Consider the following 27,960-nt stretch of genomic DNA (forward strand, 5'->3'; position numbering starts at 1 on the left):
CTGGGTGGCGCAGCGGTTTAGCGCCTGCCTTTGGCTCAGTGCGAGATCCTGGAGACCCGGTCCCACGTCGGGCTCCCGGTGCATGGAGCCTGCTTCTCCCTTTGCCTAGGTCTCTGCCTCTCTGTCTCTCTCTCTCTCTATCATAAATAAATAAAACTTAAAAAAAAAAAACTTTAAAATGCTAATTCTGTGCCTTAATCATTGGGAAGGGTGCTTCAAGTTTACCAAGGGAGATTCAAGATTCCCTTCTCTTCTAAGAGGTAAGACTGGTATTTTATAAACTGCTTGATTAAAAACATACCATACAACCTAAATTGAGATACAGAGAGCTTCCTTTCAATTATTCCTTTTCAGTAAAATAGTGATCCACACAGAAGTGAAAAATTCTCCTTAGACTGATTGATTGTTTGATTTTTCTAAATTGAGATACAGAGAGCTTCCTTTCAATTATTCCTTTTCAGTAAAATAGTGATCCACACAGAAGTGAAAAATTCTCCTTAGACTGATTGATTGTTTGATTTTTCTCCTTAGATTTACATCTAGTTTTCTCACTGTTAGTTTTGCTTCCCCTAATTTTAAAATATAAAACAATAAAACTCTGAATTTCCAGCTTAACCTCTTCCCACTCAGACTGATGCTTTCTTCCATAGTGCACTACCCTTTTATGCTATTTTATTTTCCACTGATTATTATACTGCTGTTCTGCATTATTTAAGCCATCTTCTTTTTTGTAGGTATATCCTGAATGTTGTATTAATTACTTCAAAGAATAAACTATGGTTTTAATTTTTTGGAACATCACATTGCAGTTAATATAGTCTTTCGTAAAATACTTTTTTTTCTTTTTTAAATAACATCTTTAATTAAAGTTTTTGCAAAGGTAAAATATTAAACTTAAAATAGGTCTTAGTACATCAAAATACTAAAGTCTCTAATTGTATTCCAAGATGGTCTTTAAAACATAATATCCTGTATATCACAGAAGAGCAACCTTGATCTGCAACTGTACAGAATGAATTTTACAAACATAATAAATATACTTATGCCCTTACACATAACAGTATGTACAACAGCAGTTGGCAATAGTAGCTCAGAACAGCAAAAGGATTAGCCCCTCCCCCAAAATTGTAGCTCTGACACATATTGGACTGATTTAAGGAACTTATTTAAGGAACCTGCTGTCCATGTTAAATAAACAGCAAATGCCCTATACTATCAAGACCAGTAATATACTTCTGATTTTTTCTATTATTTCAAATGGCAATGAAATGATGAGAATACCGGTCTGATTAACCTGGCAGATCAACAGAAAAACTTAGCAGTTTATACATTTCCACGACTGTGCTCTTCTCAAAGAAAATGTTATATTAGTTGTACTAACTGAATTCAATAGCCAGCAAGAAATATAGAGACTAGAGAAATACTTTTCATATATCTTTTTAATATTTGAAATAAACGTTATATATTTCCAAAGATTTTTTAAAGGGCTTTTGCTAATACCAATTTACTTGGCTTAGATTAATTAATTCAGAGCTAAGAAATAATCCTTGCAAATGGCAGAAAAATGTAGTGGTCAAAAAGCTTCCAGTGTTGGTCTAGATTATCTGGGTTCAAATGCAAGTAGTATGATCTCAGGTAAATTTCTTCTACTTAATCTTTCTGGGCCTCAGTTTCTTCCCTTGTAAAACTAGGATAACAATAATACTTATTTCATAGGATTGTTATAAGAATATAAAAAGCACTTAAACAGTGCATGGCAGATATTAGGCACTCAGTAAGTGTTAACCATTGATTTTATCTTTAGGCTTCTCATCCACTGCTAATCTGCTTTATCAAAGAAATATCAACATTGTTCCAAATAAGTATAGGAGTAGATGAGTGGTCAGCAGCAGCCTTATGTTCCGCTATAATTTGCAGGAAATCCCAGGTTTAAGGAATTTAAAGAGACTCTTAAATCCCAGGTTCTCTTTTGAAAAACATGATTATAACACTTTCTCTTCTTATTCATGAAGCACCAGAGAGGCTGTGTTCCAGGTGGTATAGCCAACGGAGGAAAACACCTTTGTGTGGTACTGATTCAACAGCATTGTTTCTCCACTGTCCAGGTGGATAGTGGTATAAGGAAAGTCATTTATGTGATATGATTTAGGAATAATAGCATAATAATGGAAATAATGCCGACAAATATAAGATATTGTGAATTTAATTACAAGTTAATGTAAGAGGTTCTTTCAATGCTTTCCCAACAAATCTATCCTAGAATACATAAAAGGAAAAATATGGACCAGAAGGGGAAAAAATATGCACCAAATGAAGAAAGGTTAAAAAAGAAAAGTGGGGGTGCCTGGGTGACTTAGTTGGCTAAACATCCGACTCTTGATTTTGCCTCATATCATGATCTCAGGGTCCTGGGGTCAAGCCCCATGTCCTCAGGCTCTACTTGCAGTGGGAGTCTGCTGGATATTTTCTTTCTCCCTCTCTCTGCTCCTCCCCCTGCTCATGGTCTCTAAAATAAATAAATCTTAAAAAAAAAAAAAGTGGTTTTCATGGGCTCAGAATCCCACAACTTATGAAACTATTTTTATTTTTATTTTTTTAACTATTTATTTTATACTTACATAAAATGATTCCAGTAAGTGTTTTTTCTGACTACTAAATATTTCATAGGAAAATGAAAATAAGTTATATAGATATAATTCATACTATCAAGTATCTATGAAGAGATGTATATAATTTTTAAAAATTAATATTCAAAAATCACATAGAATAGTTTGCTATTTAAAGGATCACTGCTATGAATCCTCTAAGATTTAATTAATTAATTCTATTTTTAATTTTTTTACACAGTGATTTGACATCTATATATGTTATGTTCAACCACATGTGTAGGTAGCTACCATCTGTCACTATACAACATTTACAATATCACTGACTATTCCCTATGCTGTGCCTTTCATCTCTGTGGCTTTTCTTTTTTTTTTTTTTACTGCTTTAAGAGTTTTTTTTTTTTTTTTTTAATTTACTTACAATTAACATACAGTATTATAGGGGCACCTGAGCAGCTCGGTTGGTTGTGTCTGCCTTTGGCTCAGGTCATTATCCTGGGGTCCTGGAATCGAGCCCTGAATCAGGCTCCCTACACAACTAGGAATCTGCTTCTCCCTCTCCCTCTGTACCTCCCCACCCCTACTTGTGTGCTCTCTCTCTCTCTCTCAAATAAATAAATAAAATCTTTAAAAAAAGAAAAACAAACATATACTATATTAGTTTCAGGTCACGATTCAACAATTCTATACATTTCTTAGTGCTCATCAAGTAAAGTGTACTTTTTTTTTTAAGATTTTATTTATTTATTCATGAGAGACACACAGAGAGAGAGAAAAGCAGAGACACAGGCAGAGGGAGAAGCAGGCTCCATGCGGGGAGCCCGATGTGGGACTTGCTCCTGGGACTACAGGATCGTGCCCTGAGCCAAAGGCAGACACTCAACTGCTGAGCCACCCAGGCACCCATGGTAAGTGTACTCTTAATCTCCCTTATTTCACCCATCTCTTTACCCACCACCAGGAAAGATTTTAGTTTTTAAGTAGAATTCACACCCTATTAAGTTCCATAGGTAATTCTGTACTTTGCTTATTATATAAATACATCTGTGAAAGACCATGAAAAGTAATGTAAGGAGAAAAGTAATATAACAGCATCACATATAATTATAAATTGTGCAAGAAAACAGGGCATAGCAATTAGTTTTCAAGCTCCAGACTGGACTCACCAGTATCAAGCTTCTCTTCATTGTTTATTTCCATAACTACAAATTTCTCACAAACTGCAAATGTTGGTAAAGTAGAAGAAATAAACTGGCCAAACCTTTAAAAACAAGAGAAAAGTTATGGATTTTAGGTTTTTTCTCTCCCCAAACACAAAGAAATGAAAAAATAATACTTCTTGTTTTAACTAATCTTTTATAGACCTTTAAGAGATTGTGTAAATTTTACTTCCCCTAGGAACACTGTAATTAACATTATATGTTACAATATTTTAAAGCATAGGATAAAATGTATTTCTCCAGAAATGAGTCCTTTAATGGACTAACCCTTTAATGCATTTTTAAGAACTGAACAGTATGATCCAAATTAAAATGTCCTAGCATTATCTATATGAGTCCACTGTAGCCTGGTAATTAAGAACTTTAGTTTTAGAAACACGGGTAATGTTAAAATCCTGGCTCTACCAGTTTTTAATCTTGTTACTTGAGGCAGGTAACTTAACCTCTCTAGGTTTTAGTTTCTAAATTGGTAGATAAAAATAAAAACTTGATGGGTTTCAGTGATAATTTTAGCAAAGTGATTATTATAGTTCCAGAATAAGATTTAAATAGTTACTGTTAAAAAACAAACACACTAATCTCCAAAATAATTTTCAAACTCCAGTTTTAAATCTGTTGCAAAGTTACAAAAATGTCCTTAAGGTAAATAAATGTAAAAAAACAAAACAAAACAAAACAAAAACAAAAAAAACATGGTACACAGATTAGAGACTAGTCTATAGGGAATATTCTAATCAGTCAGCATGGTTTTACCTGTGATACCTGGGCAAGTACATGAAAAGTGATCAAATTGAGTTTAAGGAATTCTCTACTTGGAAAATACTTTGGTTAGGCTGCATTTTCCTTCCATTTTAAGATGGGAATTACCATGTAGATATTAAAATTATTCTACAGACAACCTGTAAATATGCCTTAAGCCATTTCTCATTAGCTGCAAAATAATAAATCATATGAAAGGTTTGAATATACAAAAATAAAATCTCATCATCTGTTTGGGTGACAGAAAATAAATATATAAAAGAGATGGCATGCCCACTACAGGGGGCAGGGTAGGAGATTGTGCACAATTGGCACATACACTTGAGAAGTAGCAGGGCTTAGGGAAGATGCACCGAGAATTCTTATACTGAACACATTTAACGTCTAGGACAATCAATGTCGCTGGGCTCAGTCCTATATATTTTCTTATTCACTAGTGGCAACAACTGGTTTTGCTATATAGAGACAAGATACTGAGACATGCATATTTTTTATGCCTTACAAGTATCTGGAATATTAACATTACAGGTATGACACATGCATAAGAACCAATTACATTTGTCTCATTCACTTTAACCTCACTGATACTTTTACTTAATAAACAGATACAGAAGTTTTCACTACCTGAGGAGATCATTGCTATTGGGAAAACCTTGCAGTAAGAAGCTCAGCACATTACTAATAGCAGCAATGGTAGGTTGGGATAAAGACATATCTCGAAGAGTCAGTAGCAACTTGGGAATTAGCTGGAATTCCCTCATTAATTTGGCATTCTTTGAAGCTTCACTGTAAGAGAAAGAAAATTTTATATAGACCATGCTATCATCTCTTCTATTACTGAACAATTAACTCATGGTATTAACTAATACCTGGACTCGGTGAGTAGTTCAATAAAATGTTCAAATAAGGAAAGATGAAGTTCATATGGTGCATGGAGCCAAACCTACAATAAAAATAAAGAATAGTGGTACATTTAGGGTTAAAAAAACACCCCAAATGACTATCCAACAAACATACATGCAACACACAAACTTATTTCACTTATATAGTTGACTGAATATAACCACTTTATAAAATTTTATAATATTTTATAATATTTGGCGAAGTCCTATAAAAATGCTAACATATAAGACTTCTGGTTCTATTTATAAAAGATTAATTGCTATGGAAATTACCCTCCAAAACAACTGGAAAGGTAAGACGTATTGAAAAATCATCTGTAAATCAAGGACTGAATATTATTACTGAATACTGAACACAGCATACAGAATAGAATGAATACTGAATGCTGCATCCTGCAGACAAAGACTGAGTGACTGGAATCTCATGTGGAGTCCAAAACTGGAATCAATCACTGCAGTTGAGTGCAACAAACAATTCCTGTAATTTATGAGTCTGAGACTAGTCTGTACCCCCACCAAAGAGCATGGAGACTTCCTAATATATAGGGAGTTGAATAGAGGCCCTAGAAGGGAAATACCTGAGTAATGGGGCTAAATTAGTACTAAAGGTTACTCTAGGTCCACCCTAACAAATATTAAAAGTGTGACTCAAAAAGATAACCACAACGTTAAAGTTCAATACTTTTATAATGGAACACAACAAAATCTAGCACTTACTAATGTAAAATTTAGTATACAATCAAAAATTACCAAGAACACAAAGAAAAAGGAAAATATGATCCATAAGTAGGTAAAAAATCAATTACTATACATAGCCCAGAAATTACAGAGATGATAGAATTATCAGGACTTTTATTTTTTTTTAAAGATTTTCTTATATATTCATGAGAGGCACACAGAGAGAGGCAGAGACACAGGCAGAGGGAGAAGCAGGCTCCATGCAGGGAGCCTGTTATGGGACTCAATCACAGGACCCTGGGATCATGACCTGAACCAAAGGCAGACGCTCAACCGCTGAGCCACCCAGGTGCCCCTATCAGGCCTTCTTAAAAGTTATTAAAAATATGCTCAAGGAGCACCTGGGTAGCTCAGTCGGTTAGGCAGCTGACCACTGATTTTGGCTTTAGTCATAGTCTCAGAGTCCCACAACAAGCTCTGTGCTCAGTGGGGAGTCAGCTTGAAGATTTCTCTCCCTCTTCCTTTGCCCCCTCCCCCAACTTGTGCATGCTCTCACTCACTCTCAAATAAATAAATAAATTTTTTAAGCTCCATATACTATAGAATATAACCAAAAATATGAACATGAGGAGGAAAAATAGAAAGCAATCAAAGATCCAAAATGAACTTCTATAGAGGAAAAGTAAAATATTTAAAATGAAAACTATAATAATCTGCTAATGTGTTCTACACATATTCCCCTAAAAAAAAAGATTTATATTGTTTTCCAAGTATTTCTTGAACCCCAAACCCCCTTGTACCACAATGATCTGTAGCAAGACCTTGAGACATACTTAAATAGCATTTAGATAGCATTTATTCAGGATAATGAACATTTTTGTGTGTATGTGTGAACTATTATCATTATTGAAACTTTTCAGAGAAATGTTCAATGATTCATTCATTAAACAATTAATTTAATAAATAAAAAAAAATGAAAACTATACTGGATGGGACTAACAGGAGACTGGATACTGCAGAAAATAATTCAGTGAGCTTGAAGACACAACAATAGAAACTATTCAAAATCAAACATGAGAAAAGAACTAAAAAGAAATTAAAGTGACTTGTGGGAAAACATCAAGCAATCTAAGACATATGTTATTGGAGTCCAGAAGAGACTGGGGGAAGGCACTAGGAAAAATAGCTGGAGAAATAATGGCTAAAAAATTTCTAATTCAATAAAAATGACAAACTCACAGATCTAGAAAAGTCAACAAATCCCAAACAGAAGAAAAAGAAAAGACAATGGAGTGACGGACATCTTTAAGGCATAAAAAGAATTTTTAAAAGTCAATTAGAATTCTATTCAAAAAAGAAAAAATGAAGACTTTTTCAGATGGGAGAATTGAAGGCCAGTGGACAGGCACCATGAAAAATGCTAGTTTTTCCAGTTAGAAGAATCATATAAGATGGAAATCAGGTACTACACAAAGGAATAAAAATGCCATGAATATTATATATGTGGGTAAGTATAAAATAATTTTTTAAATTTTCTTTAAAAGATAACTTGCTATTTAAACAAAAATACAGAAAGTATTATGGAGATCATAAACATACAGAAATAAAATGTTGGACCGTAACAGCATAAAGGACAGGATGAAAGAAATCGAAGTTTATCTTTGTAAGGTTTTTATGCGATAGGTAAAGTGGTAAAATATACTTTGAAGACAGAATGAACTGTTATAAATGTATATTATAAATTTTAGAACAACCACTAAAAAGAAAATGCCTGTAAATTCTATTACTATTATTTTTATCTGTCAGATGCTGTTTTAAAAATAGGGTGAATTAAGTATTTATAGACTATTATGTTTTGCATTAATTAGGAACGCTATATGATGTCATAAAATGAGAGAGGTAATTTAAAATGAAACAAAATATGTTGAGCAACCAGATTTCTGATGTTTGTATATTAGATTTTTATCAGATACTTGAAACTAAAGATAACCCATGATTTAAACATATCAGTTTCCAGATAAAAAAAAAAAGCCAGGCTTGATTAAGTAGGTCTCCTTAGTACTCCTGTAATTCTCTCTGCATACCTTTATCTCTATACTTTTACACATTTTTATTGGTCTATTTATTTGCTCTTCTCTTCTAATGGACTTCTTTATTTTTGCATCATTAGCACCAACAGGATGCCTAGTTCAAAGATGCTCAAAAGGTATTTTCTAAAAGAATGAGAGGTTTGTGTGTTACAATTTTGAATATCAGGTTGAGAAATGTATACTTTATTGTTTGGAAGGGAAATCATCAGAAGCTTTTGAATAATTAGTATGATTATGCTTTAAAAGAATGAGGTCAAAAGATCTATGGATAGGTTGAGGGAAGGAGGAAAGAAGTGGTAGTTACCCTAGTAGGTAAGAGAAGAGTTGATCAGGGCTTGGGCTAGGATGTAAAAGTAGAAACAAGAAGGTAAACTATAGGAAATATGGAAGTATAGTCTATAGGACTTAATTTCAGACTGTTTATAAACAGGGAAGAAGAAGAAAGCTGATTTTTCAATTTCAAGCCTCGGTGACTAGGGAAATGGTTTTATTAACAGAAATACAGTTAGAAGGAAGAACTAATTTGGGGGAAGATGTTAAGTTCAGGTTAGGTGTTACTGGGACATAAAAATGGAAATGTTGATCAAGAGATCAGAACTAAGTGGGGAATTTAGATGCCAAGCTAGAGATTCAGATCTAGGGCTGAACTTTGTAGAGATGAGGCTGTGGGAAGAACCTGAAGGGAAGAAAACAAAAGGGGATCCCTGAGTGGCTCAGTGGTTTAGCACCTGCCTTCAGCCCAGGGCATGATCCTGGAGTCCCAGGATCGAATCCCACATCTGGCTCCCTGCATGGAGCCTGCTTCTCCCTCTGCCTGTGTCTCTGCCTGCCTCTCTCTCTCCTTCTCTCTCTCTCTCTGTGTCTCTCATGAATAAATAAATAAAATCTTAAAAAAAAAAAAAGGAAAGAAAACAAAAGAAGGTAAAGAAGTTGGACATTTTTAAGTAAAATAATAAAAATTTCCAAGCCAGAAAATTATGGGGCAAGTAGTAAGAAAGATACAGGAGCTGCAGGCTAGCAAGAGTCAGGAGCTGCAAAAAGAGGGAGACACTGGAGTGCTTGGGTAGCTCAACTGGTTAGGCGTCTGCCTTTGGCTCAAGTCATGACCTCAGGGTCCTGGGATTGAGTCCCATATTAGGCTCCCCTTCAGCAGAGAGTCTGCTTGTCTCTCTACCCCTCCCCCCACTCGTTTTCTCTCTCTCTCTCTCTCTCAAGTAAATAAATAAAATCTAAAAAAAGAGAGAGAAAGCAAATGCAGAATTTGCTCCTGAGCTGCAGGTACTGTAGATGGAGTATGGGCCAGGATGCTAATATGCATTCAAATAAAGTTTCAGGAAAGCAATTAGAGCACATAACCTGTTTTTTTGTTTTATTTTTTGGGGGGATTTTTTTAAAAAAAGATTTTATTTATTAATTCATAAGAGACACAGAATGAGAGGCAGAGGCATAGGCAGAGGGAGAGCGTGATGCGGGACTCAATCCCAGACCTGGGGATCATGACCTGAGCCAAAGGCAGATGCTCAACCACTAAGCCACCCAGGTGCTCACAAAATCTGTTTGTTAGGAATTTAAAATAACCCAAAAGACAGAGATTATAGTAGTTATGAGAAAGAAGGGTTGTGGCCTAGACATTACAGCCAGCAAACATTTAGTACTAGACATCAATCTGGGTGGTAGGGATACAAATGAAGACAGGATCTCTGCACACGTGAAGTCCACAGCCCCACAGGGGAGATATATACCGACATCAAATGTATAGTATATAAAGTATATAGTGACGAGTCGTAAAGTACTGTGAATGGGAAGTTAAATGGAGAAGGGATATATGAGAGTAAGTGGTACCTATTAGAATTATTTAATGAATATATGTTTGCCTCTTATAATGCTAGAGAAAGCAGCAAATTAGCTATAGTTAGATAAATGCCTTATACACCATTTCATTTCTACACCACTTGTAAACTGGAATACCCCTGGGGAGAAGAAACCCCATCACTATTCTATTTTTGTACTTTACCAATGACACTAGTAGGAGCATCATAAAATTATAGAACTTAAACACATCCTAGAGACAAATTTTTTAATACTTAACTCTATCAACATGCAGAGTAAGACCTGGATTCATTGACTGTATATTAACAATTAGTGTTCATATACATACTTCAAAATCACAAAGTAGATCCTGGAAGGCAGTTGAATTTGGAATAATGGAGGTCTCATGTCCACTATCAACAGTTCCCACCAAGGAAAACGTTAGATGGAGAATGTGGCTGTTAAGGAGGGAACGTTTTTTCTTAAGCAGCATCGCCAGCAACTAGAAGAAACAGTATCATATGCCCATTGATTAATCATATCATATATGCACACACACACACACACACACACGAACTCTATGTAAAGCAATTCCTTGAGACTTCCAAGCTGATTTCTAAATTTTTATTATGACAATATAAAATTAAATTTTTTTTTTAATTTTTATTTATTTATGATAGTCACAGAGAGAAAGAGAGAGGCAGAGACACAGGCAGAGGGAGAAGCAGGCTCCATGCACCGGGAGCCTGATGTGGGATTCGATCCCGGGTCTCCAGGATCGCACCCTGGGCCAAAGGCAGGCGCCAAACCGCTGCGCCACCCAGGGATCCCTGACAATATAAAATTAGAGCAAATCTAATAAGCAGGGTCATCCCAACTACTCTATCATTAAAATATCTTCTACATAAACGCTTTCAATCCACATATATTTAATTTGTTGCCTACATGTACATACAACTTTTTTACTCTTTTTCTCCATTTTATTACATTTCACTACAAGGATTTTTCTTTTGCAACATAGTCTTCATAATTTCAAATTTAAAAGGTTGAATGGTAATCTCTGGAATGGATATAGAATTATTAGTCATCCTCATAATGTTGGAACATTTAGAGGGCTTGTGTATTTTCATGAAATGTGGTGAGCAATGCCACAATAATCATTTTGAAAGTTTTGCAAAATAGAACACTTACCAAAATAATGTGATTAAATCTACAGAAAACAAACAGTAAACAGTTTATTCACTAGCAATGAACTGCTGGCTATAGTAGGAGAAGGCATTCATACTTCATCTATACTAAAGAGATTAAATTTTACTCCAAATACTTGTTTCTTTTCTGACAAATAACTTTTTGCTTAAACCTAGTAGGTTGTGGATACATGAATACTGCATATTTTTAATCCCACTTGAGTTTTCAGGACTAGCAATGGCACAGGTATTATAGAGTGGTTCTCACATCCCCTCGGTAAGAGAGCGGGGGCGGGCAGTCAGTAAAAGATGACTGGATGTGGAGGGGAGAGACAAGGAAAACAAGGAACTCTCTCAATCTATCACCCATTTAGCAGCTAGCGTGGGCTGGCAATATGACCCTATTTCATTTCACTCCAATTTCCATAGAGAAAAAGAATTCTAAAGTAGCAAATAGATCTGAAATAACTGAATAACTGAAATAACAAAGCCTAATTCAAGAGTTTAGGAAACAAGATTTGATGAGATAGGCTAAAAAGTTTGAGCCAAAATAAACAATTCACATTCTCACTTGAAATATATTACTTTTACTAAAAAACTACTGACCTTTAAAGTACATTTGGATGAAATAATTCTTCCAGAGTTTGAAAAAATATAAATAATAATGAAAATTAGATTTTTTTTTCCCCTAAACATGAAGTAACATGAGAGTGAAGCTTTATGGTTACAAACCTGGTAGCCCTTGATTCTTTCCATTTCTTTGCTGGCTAGTGGGTTACTCTTGACAACACAAACCAGGGCCTTGACTGCTGCATATAGCCCTTCCACATCAGAAGCCATGGCCACCAGGCCCAGGATGGCTGCCGCTCCACCAATGTACTGCAAAGTAGTGGCAACAGGCTTAGGGACAAATGTTCTTACTCCTGATTAAAAGACAGTGAAAAATAATTAAATTCCCTATGTAAACAAGAACTGAATAAATCATCTTAAGAAATATTTAATTAATTTTAAATTATACTCTATCCTATAATAAAAATTCTAAATAAAAATTCAAGGTCGGATGTGGAATGTAATAAATGCTAATGTCTACACTAAGAGATGAGGTGGGAGTAAAGGAGTGAGTAGAGAAGGGTTGGGGTTCGAGAGCAAGCTCAAAGGTTTTGACTGTGTAGCTTTGGACAGCATAAAGGCAAAGTATAAAGGCCCTGAGAATTCACTTCTGAGGTGAGTGAGGAGAATGCCTGACTAGGTACTGCTGGGGAATAAACTTGGGGAAGGTAACAGCCCTTGAACTCTGAACTGGGGAATGGGTTGTGGATGTCATCCTGGCAAAGACCAAGTATTCCCAAGATGAGCCAAGCAAGGTACATCAGTAGCCATTACTCAAAACTTTCTAGTTATATAGTCTGAGTAACAGTACACCAGTGACAGTGACTCCAGAAGAGCATAAGCATGTGGAAACCCAGCACTAGAACTCACTTCATGTCAACTAAAGAAACCTCGCTTCCATGTTCCTAACTTTGCTTTTTTTTTTCTAACCTTGCTTTTAAAAGAAAGCACTGTTTGAATGTCATTTGCCTACTAATCAAGATTGAGTTTTCCAAAAATAAAACTAATATGCATTTTATATTTCTATGTGCTTTGCAGTATCCATAATATTTGCATATATTATGGCACCAAATTTTGAAAACTACTCTCTGAAATAATTAGGGCCAGTATTACTAGTTTATAGATAAGAAAGTTGAAGTCCAAAAAGCTCAAATGTCTGGTATAATGCCACACAGTTACAGAATAGGAGCAGGAACCTCAATCTTTGAACTCTTCACTCACTGATTTTTTTTTACTATACCATGTGCTGTTATATTTTTGCAAAGGACATAGAGCAGAGCTCAGTAAATACTTGCTGAATTGAATAAAGAAAAACTAACATGTGCATTAGCATAAAGAAAACTGTTTTATAATGCAATGTGGTTAATGAAGAAAACCAAAGTTAGGATATGTACACATCACTGAGACAATAAAAACTGCCAAGGACTGATAAATACGTAGGATTCTGACCAATAGAACACTAACTTTTTATTAATCTAATAAAGAACCAATATTAATGTACTTTAGATATATAATGGCTGGTTCTGAATTTTGGATGACATGACTGGATTATGTCTCAGGATTCTATCTAACCAAAAAAATCAACTCTTTTTAAGCACACATCAAGTACAAGGCTCTGTAGAATGTCCACCAGCTTTAACTTCTACTATATTTGGAGTCACTGTTTATACTCCAGAGGTCTTATTTCTAGCTCATTTCCAAATAACAGATGCACTCACGGGTGCCACCACTGCTGCACCAAACCATGCAATAATCACCAATATTTCTAAATCTTTACATCTCTATCCCTAAATGTAGTGTGAATTTTACCTTGAAATTACACAGAAATATGTAGTCGGCACTCATTAGTGCTGACAAAATAGGGAAAAAGTTAATGGGATTTTTAAAAAGGTTATGATTTTTAAGGTTGACTGGAGTTTGAGATTGTTATTAATTTCTAAATATTGTAAGAACACTATAAAATATGAATGCAGTGAATGCAGATTTGAAGGCCAATAAAGGAGTCTGAAACAGTAAGACAATCTGACTCACCCAAGTATCCAATCAGAGTAGCTCCAACTGTCCGTGCAGGTCCATTAAGGTGTCCTGCTGAGTTGTGTATCAATTTCACAGGAGTGGCATTCTCATGGGAAGAAATGCCTAACTGAAGAATAGGAAAGGGGAGAAAAATGTAACTATAGAAGAACAGTCTGAACATTTGGATTGGAAAAAAAAAACAAAAAACAAACACACGACCATGATTTGTAACATCATTTCTTTCTCTTCTCAGAATATTAAAAACATGGACATTCTTTTTTTTTTTTTTTAAGTGTGCAAGCTCTTCCTATGGATAGAAAGTCACAGATAGTAAGTTAAGTACAATCTACTGAGATAAAGATGGTGAGGGGTTCATTGGAAATAGCTTCAGAGATCTTTGGATTTAAAGTTCTTAACACTAGCTGTCTCACGGTATTTCTGATCAGTGAACATAATATTAACTTTACTTCATATCCAAGTAAATGTCACATAATTTATTCAAGTGTTTATAGATAAAACATGCCTACAAAAGAGAAATGATACGTTTTGCATATGTAACACAAATATACACATAATGGGCTTTCAAAGCAAACACAATCCTAAAACTTTAATTCTATTGTTCCTTGTAGAACTAAATTTATCTATAGTTCATGTTCCTTGAAGGATGGTCCATGTACTTACAGACATATGCCTGCACAAGAGTTGTCAATACTTACTGTTCCCAAATCCTTTCCTCCCTTTCTCTCGATTTCCTCCCTTGGGCTGTGCCTCCTCTAATCAGCCAGACAGCTTGCCAAGTTCACCTACGACTTCCACCTTGTTAGACCCACTGCTGGTCAGTCCTTAGTCCTAGTCTTTTCTGGACCAGAGACATTTGCCACAGTGAATTACTGATTTCTATCACATCAAACTCTCCTCATTTTTCTCCTTTCTTGCTGTTTTTTGCTGGTTCCTCACTGTTTTTTGCTGGTTCTTCATCTCCATAGCTCCCCAGTACTAGATGTCCAGGTCTCAGTCTGGAACCTTTCTCTTCTCTAGCCACATCTATACTTAGATAAAAGCATCTAGCCTCCCGGCTTTAGATATCACTTCTGAACATCCATGGTTCAAACCTCTACGTCAAAGTCCAGATTCACATTTCCAATGGCTTTGAGATCTCCACTAAGATATCTAATATACTTCTCAAATTTCTCTAAAACGTAGTTCTGAGTATTCTTTCTCAAAGTACTCTTCCAGAAGTTTTCTCCAAATCAGAAAAAGCAACCCTGTTTTCCTCAATGTTAGAGCAAAAAAACCTTGGAGTTATCCTTGATTTCTTTCTTTTCTTCATAATTCACACCCAATCTCCAAAAACTGTTGGCCTCATCTTTAAAATATACCTCATTTCTCATCATGGCCACCACTATCCTCCCAGGTGTCCCCACCATTATAGTCATATGAATTATTATAAAACTGGTCTCCTTGTTTCTACCTTTGTCTGTTGTCCCCCTTCAGTCTATTCAAGGAAGGTCAGAGCCATCCTGGCTAACATTTCATTCATTAGGTCTGGAACCCTGTAATGCTTCCCATCTCACTTGGCTCAAGCCAATGTCTCTACCACTGCCTATAAATCCAATACAGTCTAGTACCTATTACCTATCTGAGTTCTTCTTCTACTACCCAGGTCTTCTCTCATTTGCTCCAGCCTCGCCACCTCTACAGCATGCATGGACCTTCCTCAGGGCCTCAGCACTTATACCACTGGGACAATATCACCCATGCTGTGACTATATCCCATTCTGCATGTTCTCATGGCTTACTGCCTCTCCTATTTCAAGTCTTCTCCAATTTCACCTTTAGAATGAGGCCTCCTACAACCATTCTATTTAGCACTATAAGTTGATCACTTTCTCCTTCCTTGCTTTATTCTCTGCACTCTTCACCTTCTAATATAACCTAAGATTAGGTCATTTCTTTAGCTATTATCATCTGTCTCTTCCACTACAATGTAAGAAACATAAAGGCAGGAATTTTCTCTATATCCACCTCTGTATCCTAAACAAAGCGGTACTTGACACATAGTAGGTGATCCAGAAAAAAGTTACGTGATACCCTTAAAAATAGCAATTGTTTTCTTTCATTTTCTGTAATTCAATTTCTTAATTGCCAATATTAATATTTTAAAAAGAATATAAATCATGCACAGAGAAGGAAATTCTCACTTTTCCAAATTAAGCTAATTATCTAACTATGTTTTGGCTTAAATCCAAATCCAATAAAACAAATATAAACAATACACGAAAGGCACTATTTTCAGTAACTATTCAAACTTGGGTGGACCCATAATGATGTTCTGAAACACTTTCCTGGGAAAACCAGCCACAGCTTACTGTGAAATCATTCTGCTTACCTGCTTAGCGATGGCTTTGCTGTCCAACTTGTTGTACACTTTCCGGATTCTTGCCACCGTTAGGGAAGACACAGAGAGTGCATATAGGCCAAATGACACCTTTTCTTCTGGTACTAATGACACAGGAGATGGGACTACACCTTCACACTTTGCATCTTTACCTTCAAATGAAGAATAATCCTTTTCAAAATTGTCAGTATTTCTCCTTTTCTTATACAAATGTTTTATTCTTACTATCATTTTTAAATGGGTGGACTTGAAAAATCTTTTAAAGTGGAACATTAGGGTTAAATTTAAAAACTGTAAATTTTCAGCTCTTCATTTTTTTCTTTTTACAAAATAAGAGAAAACCACCTAGTAATAGACCTTTACATTCTAAGTTTTAATCTTAAAGTGTGTTTTACAAATAGCATAATATAAAGGAAAAGAGTTTTAAGTATTATCAAAGAAATCATACCTTTCCCCCTTTAACTTCAAAGGAGAAAGAAAATGAACATGAGTGGAATGCCTATAAGCTTTGTTGCAGTAGGTCTCTTCCCCAACGAGAGCCCCCATATGTGCTTCTCTATATTCTTCTAAGCTAAGCAACATAGCAGAACAGTTAAGAATATAAAGTCTTGGAGCTAGATGGCTTAAGTTTGAATTTTTGCTTTATCACCTAAAAGATATGTGACTTACACATTTCTGTGCCTCAGTTTCCCCATCTGTAAAATGGGGATTATAAAAACAGTATGTAAGTACCAATGTTTGAAAAGATGAACAAGGGGCACCTGGGTGGCTCAGTGGTTGAGCATCTGTCTTTGGCTCAGGTTGTGATTCCTGGGTCCTGGGATTGAGTCCTCCATCAGGCTCCCTACTGGGACCCTGCCTCTCCCTCTGACTATGTCTCTGCCTCTCTCTCTTTCTCTCTCTGTGTCTCTCATGAATAAAAAAATAAAATCTTAAAAAAAAAAAAAAAAAGATGAACAACTACGTGTGAAGAACTCAGAACAGCTCTGTCCTTCACGTGAATTAACTTATTGCAGAGCCTGAGTGCTCAGTCTTAGCTCTTATTAGATCTCTCTAAATCAAGAATATGAGTGAAAGAGGGGTGCTATGGTGGCTCCGTTGGTTGAGCATCTACCTTCAGCTCACGTCATGATCTCAGGGTTCTGGGATCAAGCCCCACATTGCACTTCCTGTTCAGTGGGAAGTCTGCTTCTCCCTCAGTCCCCCTATACAGTCATGCTGTGTGTGCTCTCTTTCTCAAATAAATAAATAAAGTCTTAAAAAAAACAAAAAGAACACAAGAGAAAGACAACTTAGCCACAGGATTATCATCATTTACAATAAACTTGTCCTAATTCTTCTGAGAACATCACTTGGAAAAAGTACTGCTACATCAGTTCCTTTGACTCTAAATTTCTTTAGGAAGAAAGGATAACAAGAAGTAGACTGTAGGAGTAAAGGGATAAGGAAATCTGATGTTAATTGGTCTAACCTGAAAAATATTTATGAGTGTGTATTTTCTGGAAACATCCTTCCTTTCTTTAACCAGAGTAGATAACACATTAAAATGCTTATATATGGGGCACCTGGGTGAGTCAGTCAGTTAAGCATTTGCCTGATTGGCTCCAGTCATGATCTCAGGTCCTGGGATGGAGCCCCATGTGAGGCTCTGTTCAGCAAGGACTCTGCTTCTCCTCTCTCTGCCCTCCACTTGTGCTCTCTCTTGCTCTCTCTCCCTCTCTCTTACAATTAAAATCTTTAAAACTAAATTAAAATGCTTATTTAGGAAAAATTATAGAAAGAGAAAAAGGTTATAGTTTGACTCTTAGAGAGCAAACATATCTTAGAGCCAATAAGAGAAACTAGAAAGTTAGTGATCAGGCATGAAAACAAAAATCAGGAAAGTATAGCACAATCAGTGGAGGAGAGCATCTGGAAGAAGAGTGAATCATCAATAATATCACATTGAAGAAAAGTGAAGGCGAAGTCTCTTTTATAAGATAACAATGTATAACCCTATCCACACCCTATATACAAACCTGTATATACACGTGTATATGCACTTATTCATGTACCTACATGGCAGCTTCACACATTAAGCTTCACACATTAAGTTACTCACATGGCATACATACGGCCTGAAAGCTTCCAACATAATTTGGTCCTAGTTCATAAATGGTAGTAACATTTGAAGGAGGTAAAACTTCTTCCAGAAAATGAGTGGGTCCAAGACGCCAAACCAATGAAGCAATTTGGCGTTGGGCAGGTGGAGTGCCAACATATGCATAGACTGTGCTGACCACAGGTGGGTTAGCAGAACCTGAACCTCCAGGAGTACTGTGAACATAATGCAGCTGTAGAAAAAAAAAAAATGAAAGCAAATGTAAGAGATACAAACCAAAATCTCCCACTTTCACCAGGAAAATAATCACTTTCTGCATATAGTTTCATTATTCCAAGGTCATGTAACTTTATGTACAAAATAGTTGGATTGAGAAATACAAGGGCAGACCAAGATTCTGGAACCTGATTTGGAAGATGGAAATTTGCTATTATCCAACTCTCTGATAAACTATCTAATGTAAGAAAGGGAAACAATCAAATAGAGGGATACTATTACTGTATGGGGATTGGTTTGCATATCAGATTAACATTGCTTCTATGAAATTTTTGGGTTGAAATAAAAACAGAGCTTTCCAACTATGGAATTCAAGTAGTCTTGAAATTATGTCACCTTCAATCTGAGTCTGTCAAAATTATTCATGAGAAGTGTTTTATATAATGGGTGAAGTGCTACAAAAGTTCTAAAATTTAACAGTCTGTTATGTAATTAATACACACATAATCTCAATGTAAAATATATTCTCAGATTTGAAATTACGCTAGTGTTTACTGACAAGGTGCAAAATTATCATTCAATTCATTTGTAGTAACTATATAATTAGAACATAAGAGAAAATTAAGTCAAGTGGTTTCTTATGGTATAGGCAGCTTCTATCACTCGATAGTACGAAGGATATTTTACAGTAACACGTTCTCGACTTCAGATTACTCTATCACTCCATATATTACAGAAAAGTTCTGGTGATGTTAACAGTTAAGTATGAAGACCACCACTCAGCCTAAAGTTGGTTTCACGGGACCACTGACTCCTCACAGGCACAGGGATAACAACGATGTAAATATATTAATAATAAATCTACCTCTCAATTCTAGAAGCTGAGGATATTTTTATTTTAAATAATATTAAAAATAACAAAGGAGCAACCTATTAGAGAATCCACAAGCCCATTCCAAATGCAATCATGTGTACAGAAGAAACAATACAATTCCCACAGAGTGGATTTTAGGGTTTATCTTATTGAAATACAAATGTCACAATAAAATATTATTAATGAAGAAAATACATTCAAGGAAGCTAACGATCTCAATGCTTTTTAAACTTTAATTCACACACGAGGACAAACTTTGCTTCTTTCAACAGATAATTGCTATAAAAATGGATACTATATTTTAGATAGCTATAGCATTTTAACAGCTTGCTAGCTGAGTTCTGTCGGAAGTAACTAGCAGCATTCATCCTGATACAAAAAAAGGAACTTCTGGTTCTTTACTGGCTGTTTCAATTCTCTTCTCTCTCTTCTGAATATCATAGTATAGTATACCTATATCTAGAGTAATATTATACACTCATTCACTCAGCAAACAGTATTGGAATACCTAACTACTATTATCAGGGGCTATTAAATGGATGATCTGAAAACAAAGATGAATAAAAACGTTCCAGCTCCAAAGGAATATAGTCTACTGGAATGCATAACAAGACAGAGTGACAAAACTGCTCATAGGTTATTTAGGCATCCTTCACCTGGTTTTTCTTTCATGAAAAATCACTTAGCAAACTGCGGCTCAAGTGCTAACATATTTACAATCTTCTTTAGTACTCAGTAACCTCTTCTTTCTCTTCTTCTCTAAGGAAGTGATAAGAATCAGCCAGCCACATGACTTTTAAACACATTGTTCAAATGGGTAATAAAGGTCACTCTGAAATTAAAACAGTAATTTCAAATATACCCCTGCAAATACGTACACACAAACACATCTATCCCTAAACTATCTCGTAAGGCAGATTAAGACTTACAAGCACAAGTGTGCTTACCTTTACAGTGTTAACAAGCTGTCCATCAATATAGAGGGCTGCAGTACTGTTTTTCAGCATGCCTTTGCTCATCACCAAAACTAAATGATGCCACTGCCCCTCAACTATAAGTTCTCCACATCGAAAGCGGGCACAGCACGGGAGAATCTCATAAAAAGAAGATTCTTCACTAAAATCATCAACTAAAATAAAGAGGAGAAAGAAAAAACTCAACATCTTCATTCAAACAATTATTCATACCTAGATCTTGACTTTGTTAAAATAATATAATACTGGTATAGACAAAAATACCCTCTTCACTCAACAATGTTACCTGTAGCAACAAGTAAAACCTGGAATGTATTTTTGCTTTCTTCTGCTCAAGATACAGTTATTATTAAATAAAGTTATAAGAGTTGATGAAATAAAAAAAGACAATAAAATAAAGTTATAAGAGATGAGAAAAAGAGACTAATTGATTTTTATCTGTCATGGTCTGTTTAAAAAGGTCTTTTTAAATTCTCATTTGCCATGTATTTCATTACAGCACTGGTTGGAAAACTAAAAATTTTAATCTTGCCATATGCTCTGCTCAATGACACAATGAGCCAACTATCTGCTCTCAGGTTGTAGTTACACTGCCCTGACCCCTGCCCTATGATAGCTGGTAGTAAGGAGGTAATTTATGGAGTGGAAAGGTTTATTATATTAGTTTCATGTGTACAATATAGTGATTCAGTAATTCTGTACATTACTTAGTGCTCATCATGATAAGTGTACTGTTAATCCCTATCACCTATTTTACCCTGCCTTCCAAACCCTCCTTCTCTGGGAGCATCAGTTTGTTCTCTATAGTTAAGAGTCTGTTTCTTGGTTTATCTCTCATTGTTCCCCTCTGCTTCTTTTGTTTCTTAAATTCCACATGCATGAAATCATATGGTATATGTCTTTCTCTAACTTATTTTACTTAGCATAACACCCTCTAGCTCCAACCATATTGTTGCAAGTGGCAAGATTTCATTCTTTTCTGTGGCTGAGCAATATTCCATTGTATATACACCACCTCTTCTTTACCCATTCATCTCTTAATGGACACTTGGGTTGCTTCCATATCTTGCCTATTGTAAGTAATGCTGCTATAAACATAGGGGTGCAGAGATCTTTTTGGGTTAATATTTTTGTTTTGTTTTTCATAAATACCCAATAGTGGAATTACTGGATCATATGGAAGTTTCTGAGGAAACTTCATACTATTTTCCATAATGGCTACGTGGAAAGGTATTTTTTGATTCAAGTTTCCTGCTTCAACAGACAACTCTGATTAATTTCCTAACACTCTGCAAACATTTCCTGGCTCCCATCTATTTTCTCTCTGCTACCCAATATATTGCCTGATCATGGTAGGAAATAATGGGTCAATATTAATTCAATCTTAGTGTTAAGCTAATTAAAAATTAATTTAACTTTCCTAAACATCCAAGGGGTGGGACAACAATGGATATCCAGATGTTAAAAATTCATTCTTCCTGGGGCACCTGGGTGGCTCAGCGATTGAGCATCTGCCTTTGACTTATCCTGGGATCAAGTCCCACATCAGGCTCCCTGTGGTGAGCCCGTTTCTCCCTCTTCTTATGCCTTTGTCTCTCTCATGAATAAATAAACAAAAATCTTTTTAAAAAATTCATTCCTCCACCTACCCCCCCAAAAAAAACTTCAAAAAGAACTAATCTGTAACAATGTAACTTAAAGCAGGCCCACCATTTTTCAGGATAAGCACACACAAGTAAATACACTAAAAGTTAAAAGTGTAATTTATATGAAGAAAGAATTATAAATAAAATAAAAAAATACAATAGAGAACCACAAGCCCATTCCAAATGCAATCATGTGTACATGATAAAATACTAACTTTAATTTTTGGAATCCTAAAATATCAGTGTATACTGAAATGTCAAGATTATATTTTAAAAATGACAATACAGAATATACACCCATTCATGAGTTAAGAAAGGCACAATCTTATATTAGGTGACCTAATATAGGAACAGAATTGAAGAAACCAGGGGAAAAGCAGAGTCAAACAGTTTTGAAAAGTCTAGTTTACGGACCAAAGGATGTGAAAGAAAAGATAACAAGTATGCTCAAAACCAGGAACTCTTCTCTTTTTCTTTCCTGTTAATAGACTGAATCTTACCAGAATTGTAGATTTCACTTAAAAAATTTTCTGAATTTCATATTCTGACTCAGGCTAGGACTAAGCCATATCCAGCATATCCAGCATGTCAGGATATCTTGGTGAGCCAACTGGTTTCAGACAACTCTTAATTACCTACACATCTTAATGGGCTACAGCTGTTCAGAGGATGGATTCTTGTAGTAGTAACATCATCTATAACTAATGTATCTGTTACTTTAATTTCTAGTGATATATAGACGATGGTAGTCTTGTAAATTAAATTTTGAGAAAATGATGCAAAGTTAGAAAACATTTCCCTAGTTTACTGAAATATCACTAGATCCATTTGTTAACTTTTCTACTAACCTCTATCCCTTTTCTAAATTCTCCATTATTATTCACTTTGCTCATTATTTCCCTTTCAAGCCATCCATATTTATTTTCCTTTTCTTCTCATTCATTCATTCATTCATTCATTCACACTTCTACAAAACATTTTAAGTGTTTGGGTGGCAGGGCTTCTCAGATTACCAAAGTAATAAATCACATAGCATGTGCAATCATCTAGTTCTATTTTTGTCTAGACAAAGACAAAAATAAAGAATTAAAATCTTGGAAGTCCAGATCAGTGACAAAAAAACCAAACCGAGTAATATCTATGATGGTGGACATAAGAGGAAGGGAAGAATTTTGAAGAAAGCATAATTCAGTGAGACGTAATGAAAGGGGTGGTATTATCAAGGTAGACTTGAGGTTTTTAGCTAGGCTAACTGGTGGAGGAGGTGTCATTTACCAAGATAGGAAAATAGAGATGCAGGCTTTATAAAGTATTATATTTTGAGTTGTTTACAGAATGACTATTCATATGAAGATGTCTACTTTGCAGTTAAAATATGAAGAGAAAGCATGAGACACAGATAAATAAAAAAATTTTTAATTTCAGAATCCCTGGGATTAAAAAGACCTAAAGCTAACAAAGATAAGATTTTTTTTTTCCTCATGAAGAAAAGTTTGAATACAAAGACTAAAGATGAAATCTGGGAGAATATTAATTTTAAGGGGAAGATGGAAAAGAAAGAAGGAAGTTGTAGAAGAGAGGTCAGAGATTTGGTAAAAGAAAATGAAAGAATGCAGATAGGTCTGATTATGAGGAAAACATCAACAGGATTAAATAGAGTATCCTAATAAGAATTTTAAAGCGATTATACTATATTGATGCATACTCTGTGCTAGTTGTAAAGAATACTAGGAAAAGAGGCCTTACAACCTAATTGAGCTAACATTCAAATTAATATTCAAATACCAATCACATGTGAAGCAATACATGGTATTATTTGGTTAAAGATAAATTTAGAAAACGATAAAAAAGGTGTATTTATATTACAAATACTTATATTCAGAGCAAAGGACATTCAGTAAACTGAGACTTATATTTTACACTATTCACATCATTTAGGAAGATCTCCATGAATGCCTTGAATAAGTTCTACTGATAGTAATGTAACATTCTGGCATGTTGGAAAGAATTAGAAAATTAGATTATTAAATGCATTAAGCCTTGAAGGTAAGTGATGGATAAAGTAATTAAAATGCTATTGTGTCTAGCACAGAGTAGCACATATGGTAGGCAGGTGCTGAATGAATATTCATTAGCTAAGCAGAATTCATAGCCAATGAAAATCCTTACTAAAATACACCAAACAAGCAATCTGCTTTCCTAGCAAAAGCTGTGATTTCTTGGCAAGTAGAGAGGAATCCTTATTTTAAGAACTCTATCCATTGTTTTCTATCTAAGTCTCTTTTGAAAGTGCCTTAAAATTCACTGGTAAACAATATTCAACATTTCATATAACTTATTCTATCCTATGATAATTTAAATTGGAAAAAAATTACCAGCTGGATCTTAAAGATGAATATTATAATAAAGTTTAATACTTTCAATTACCACGAGAAGCAAAAGGAAACTGATACGAACCATAGTTTTGGAGTAGTTCCTCTTTGGTGGAAACAATCAGAGATCGGTCTTTTGCTGACAGAATGATGGCAAGGCACACATAATGCTGCTCAGAAGAATTTGCTCGGCGCACGACAGTAAGAAGTCTGACAGGGTGGTTATTTGGAGGAGAACTAAAATGTTCAATACAGAACCAGCTAGAGTAGCTTAAGCCAGATGGAGGAGGGAAGAATCTTTCACCTAAAAATAGAAAAGTAACAATGAAAGAGTTTGTGTTGATTCATATTTACATTTTATAAAGAAGGCAATAAACTCTAAATAAAATATAACCAACTAAAAAATGGAATCTCATGAGCAAAGAAAGTTAATATTTACCAGAACCAATGCCACTGACCACAGCCCCATCGGTAAGACCCGTTGTGACGGCATTGTTTGTAGGAGCATTGTGAGGGGCCAAACTAGGCAGGAACAAGCAGCTATTAGAGAAAAGACAATGTACATATGAGAGAGATCAACTGCTTTCTTCTCTTACCACTAAACACTTACCATACTGAAATAAACTGCCTTCATCTAAGGGCAACTGGAACAAAGAGAACATGAAACAAACCTGGCTACCTAACAAGGTCCCTCCCTTCTTGTAATTATGAAAGAGTGCTGAAAGATATATTTTAAAAATCTCCAGCGGCATCATTTTTATTTTTAAAAATTTTTTTTTAAATTCAGAGTACAGGTTGCATTATGGAAAAATGCACCAATGTATAACCCTGTTCAAGACAATGCAACACTTTCATCACAGAAAAAGGTCCCTGATGCCCCTTTCCAGTGTGTTGTTTTCCTCTGTGCCGATTAGTTCTGACTATTCTGTAATATGTTTTAATCCATCATTTAATAATAACCCATGACAATGTTCTTAAAATACAATTTATAGTTTTAGACTGATGTCTAAGAATCCCACAAAAAACTAGTATAGACCTAGATCTACAGTATTAGCATTTGTGTCTGTTTTGAGGCATAGGATTTTATAAATTCTTCAAGGTTTTCTATAGATTCTTTATTGTTGCTTCTGCTACAATGGCATTTTCTGCCACTTGAAATTATTTACTCATTTGATGTGCTAGTCATTGCATATTTATAATGTATAAGGTACTAAGCTAGGTAATTGGGGGGGGGGAAAGGATGATGAGTAAACCCAAACACTCTTTAATCTAATTTTAATTTGCATATTACCTATAATTTATTGTACTAACTCAAAGGTGGCAAGCAGTTTCTGGAAGGGCCAAACCATAAATACTTTATGCTTTGCGGATCAGAGTCTCTGTCTTGACTACTCAACTTTGCCATCCTAGCACAAAAGCAGCCATAGACAATACATACACAATTGAGTGTGGCTGTGTTAAAATACAACTTTAGTTGCCAAAAAATAAAATTTACAAAAAAAAAAAAAAATGTGGACCATGGGTCTTAGATTACAGAGTCCTATAACATATCAACTTAGCTAATAAATAATTTAAAATTAAATCTAAAAACCTTAAAATAATATGTTCGAAGAACTCAATCATTTGAGAATACATAGTATATAGTATATTTTAACTAAGTATATTTAAAACCAAAGATCTATTTGTCAAAGGCAAGTAGGAGGCATAAAATAGTATAATAAGGCTTGGCTACCTTATAAATTCCTTACCCAAACCCTTCAAGGGATGTGTCAAATTCAACAAAAGCTGGAGTAACTGATGATCCATGAAGTCTGATGTCATGTGGGGTTGTCATGGAGACCAGACACTTCACCCTAGTTAGAGGTACAGTACTTCCTTCTGCAGATTTTACCAGGCTCTTGCTTATCCGATAATGGTTATCTTCATGTAAGCTGAAAACATTATCAGAACCCAGACCTTCCATAGATGTGATCAAACTACCTGTAAGTCAAAGGAAATATCTTGGGGAAAATATCATGGAGATTTCTAAAATAATGACTTTACAAAGTGGACTTATTTTTAAATACTTCAATTTCAATATATAATAATTTTATCTTTAAACACCAAAGCTATCATCCAGTTTTAATGTACTTTATGTTCATTTTTCAACTTAAATAACATGTATTTCCTTTTTTACTTATTACTAAAGTCATAAACACATTGCATAAATGTTGGAAACTACACAGTACAAATAAGAATCACCAGTAACCACTATCCAGGCCACTGTTACAATGTAATTTAATTATAAATTACAGATAATGATGTTTCTAAAAGCCAGATTATATTTTTTTTTCACAAAATTATTTATCTCCGAGAAGAAAGCAAAATAGTCTAGAAGATTACAATTGAAAAAAATAGGTTGTCTTTATCATAAAAATAATCAGATACATAGCAAAATCCTGCTTCTCTCTCATTTTCTCCCTACTTTTAGCTCTTCCCTTACAATTATTAAAATTAAATATGTAATCACAAAAGTATGTGAATTTAAAAATTCCTATATGCACGTAAATGGTAATAATTTCAAGAATAAAAAGACAAATTTTAAACAAACTGGTCTGTTTTTCAGGAATACATTACCAATGTAAAGAATGGAGAAGATATTCCTTCTCAAGATAAACTCCATAAAACTGGTTTCCCTCTTAAACGTACTAATAAGCATTCAGGCAACCATAAAAAAAATCTCAATATTCTCTTACAGAAAGGAACTGTTTCGTTTCTGCTCTTTGCAAAGGAAATCAGAATCCAATTCTAAAGAACTGTGTTAAGTACTAAAACAATAATAAAAATATATATATATATATATTGACAGATATGGAAAACTGCAATAATTTGTTTTCCAGTATACCGTGCTAAAACTCAAAAGATCTTAGTTTCCAAAACACAGTATTCACTAATCACTGATGATAATTCACAGGAGAAAAAATTTAGACTGAAATAACAGTTGTAGGTTGCTCAACTTTCTGGATTCTCCCCTGAAAGAACAAGGGCTTAATAAAATGATCACTACAACCTTTCAGGGAAGCTGTTCTACTTTTCTAAGTTTAATTCTTTCTTGCTTTGCTAGTAATGGTTACTTCAATCCACCTAAACAAATGCCTATCACTACGGTTCACAATTCTACACAACAAATGGTAAAGAACAGAACCCCAACAAAACTACAGAATTGGCACTGGGAGAAGTTCAGCACAATGCAGCTCTCTACTGAGGACATGCTTTTCCGTGGCTTTGATGGACTCTGTTGCCTCTTAGTGGTCCCTGCCAGACTGGGAGGCAGTGCCTGTGCTCTGCCAGTTGCCAGGCATCATGCCAGCAGCCTGATGCAAAAACTTCTCCTTTTCGGGGTTCCTCTCAGCAATCTACCGCACACCTCTCTACAAAAGTGGCCTCCATGACTACTGGCAGATCATCCTCAGTCTTCTCTGGCCCGGTTGTTGCCAGTATACTGGGAGACATCGAGGCCCACA

At 35.1% G+C, this 27,960-nt stretch overlaps 1 protein-coding gene across 9 annotated transcripts in view; it reads right to left on the bottom strand.

Annotated features, from left to right (window-relative positions):
• Positions 1-27,960, bottom strand: part of WDFY3 (WD repeat and FYVE domain containing 3) — a 266,585-nt gene that overhangs the window by 89,945 nt on the left and 148,680 nt on the right. For all 9 annotated transcript variants that reach the window (XM_025425680.3, XM_025425694.3, XM_025425668.3 and 6 more), the window contains 12 exons: positions 26,206-26,437; positions 24,897-24,997; positions 24,543-24,761; positions 20,413-20,594; positions 18,376-18,607; positions 16,266-16,426; positions 13,892-14,003; positions 11,984-12,174; positions 10,414-10,566; positions 5,455-5,528; positions 5,210-5,371; positions 3,773-3,867 (listed from right to left, as the gene is read on the bottom strand). In XM_025425680.3, the coding sequence (XP_025281465.1) occupies positions 3,773-3,867; positions 5,210-5,371; positions 5,455-5,528; positions 10,414-10,566; positions 11,984-12,174; positions 13,892-14,003; positions 16,266-16,426; positions 18,376-18,607; positions 20,413-20,594; positions 24,543-24,761; positions 24,897-24,997; positions 26,206-26,437 (1,914 nt within the window). The remainder of the gene's footprint in view (positions 1-3,772; positions 3,868-5,209; positions 5,372-5,454; positions 5,529-10,413; positions 10,567-11,983; positions 12,175-13,891; positions 14,004-16,265; positions 16,427-18,375; positions 18,608-20,412; positions 20,595-24,542; positions 24,762-24,896; positions 24,998-26,205; positions 26,438-27,960) is intronic.

This window comes from Canis lupus, chromosome 32 (assembly GCF_003254725.2).
Source record: "Canis lupus dingo isolate Sandy chromosome 32, ASM325472v2, whole genome shotgun sequence".
Classification (NCBI taxonomy): Eukaryota; Metazoa; Chordata; class Mammalia; order Carnivora; family Canidae; genus Canis; species Canis lupus.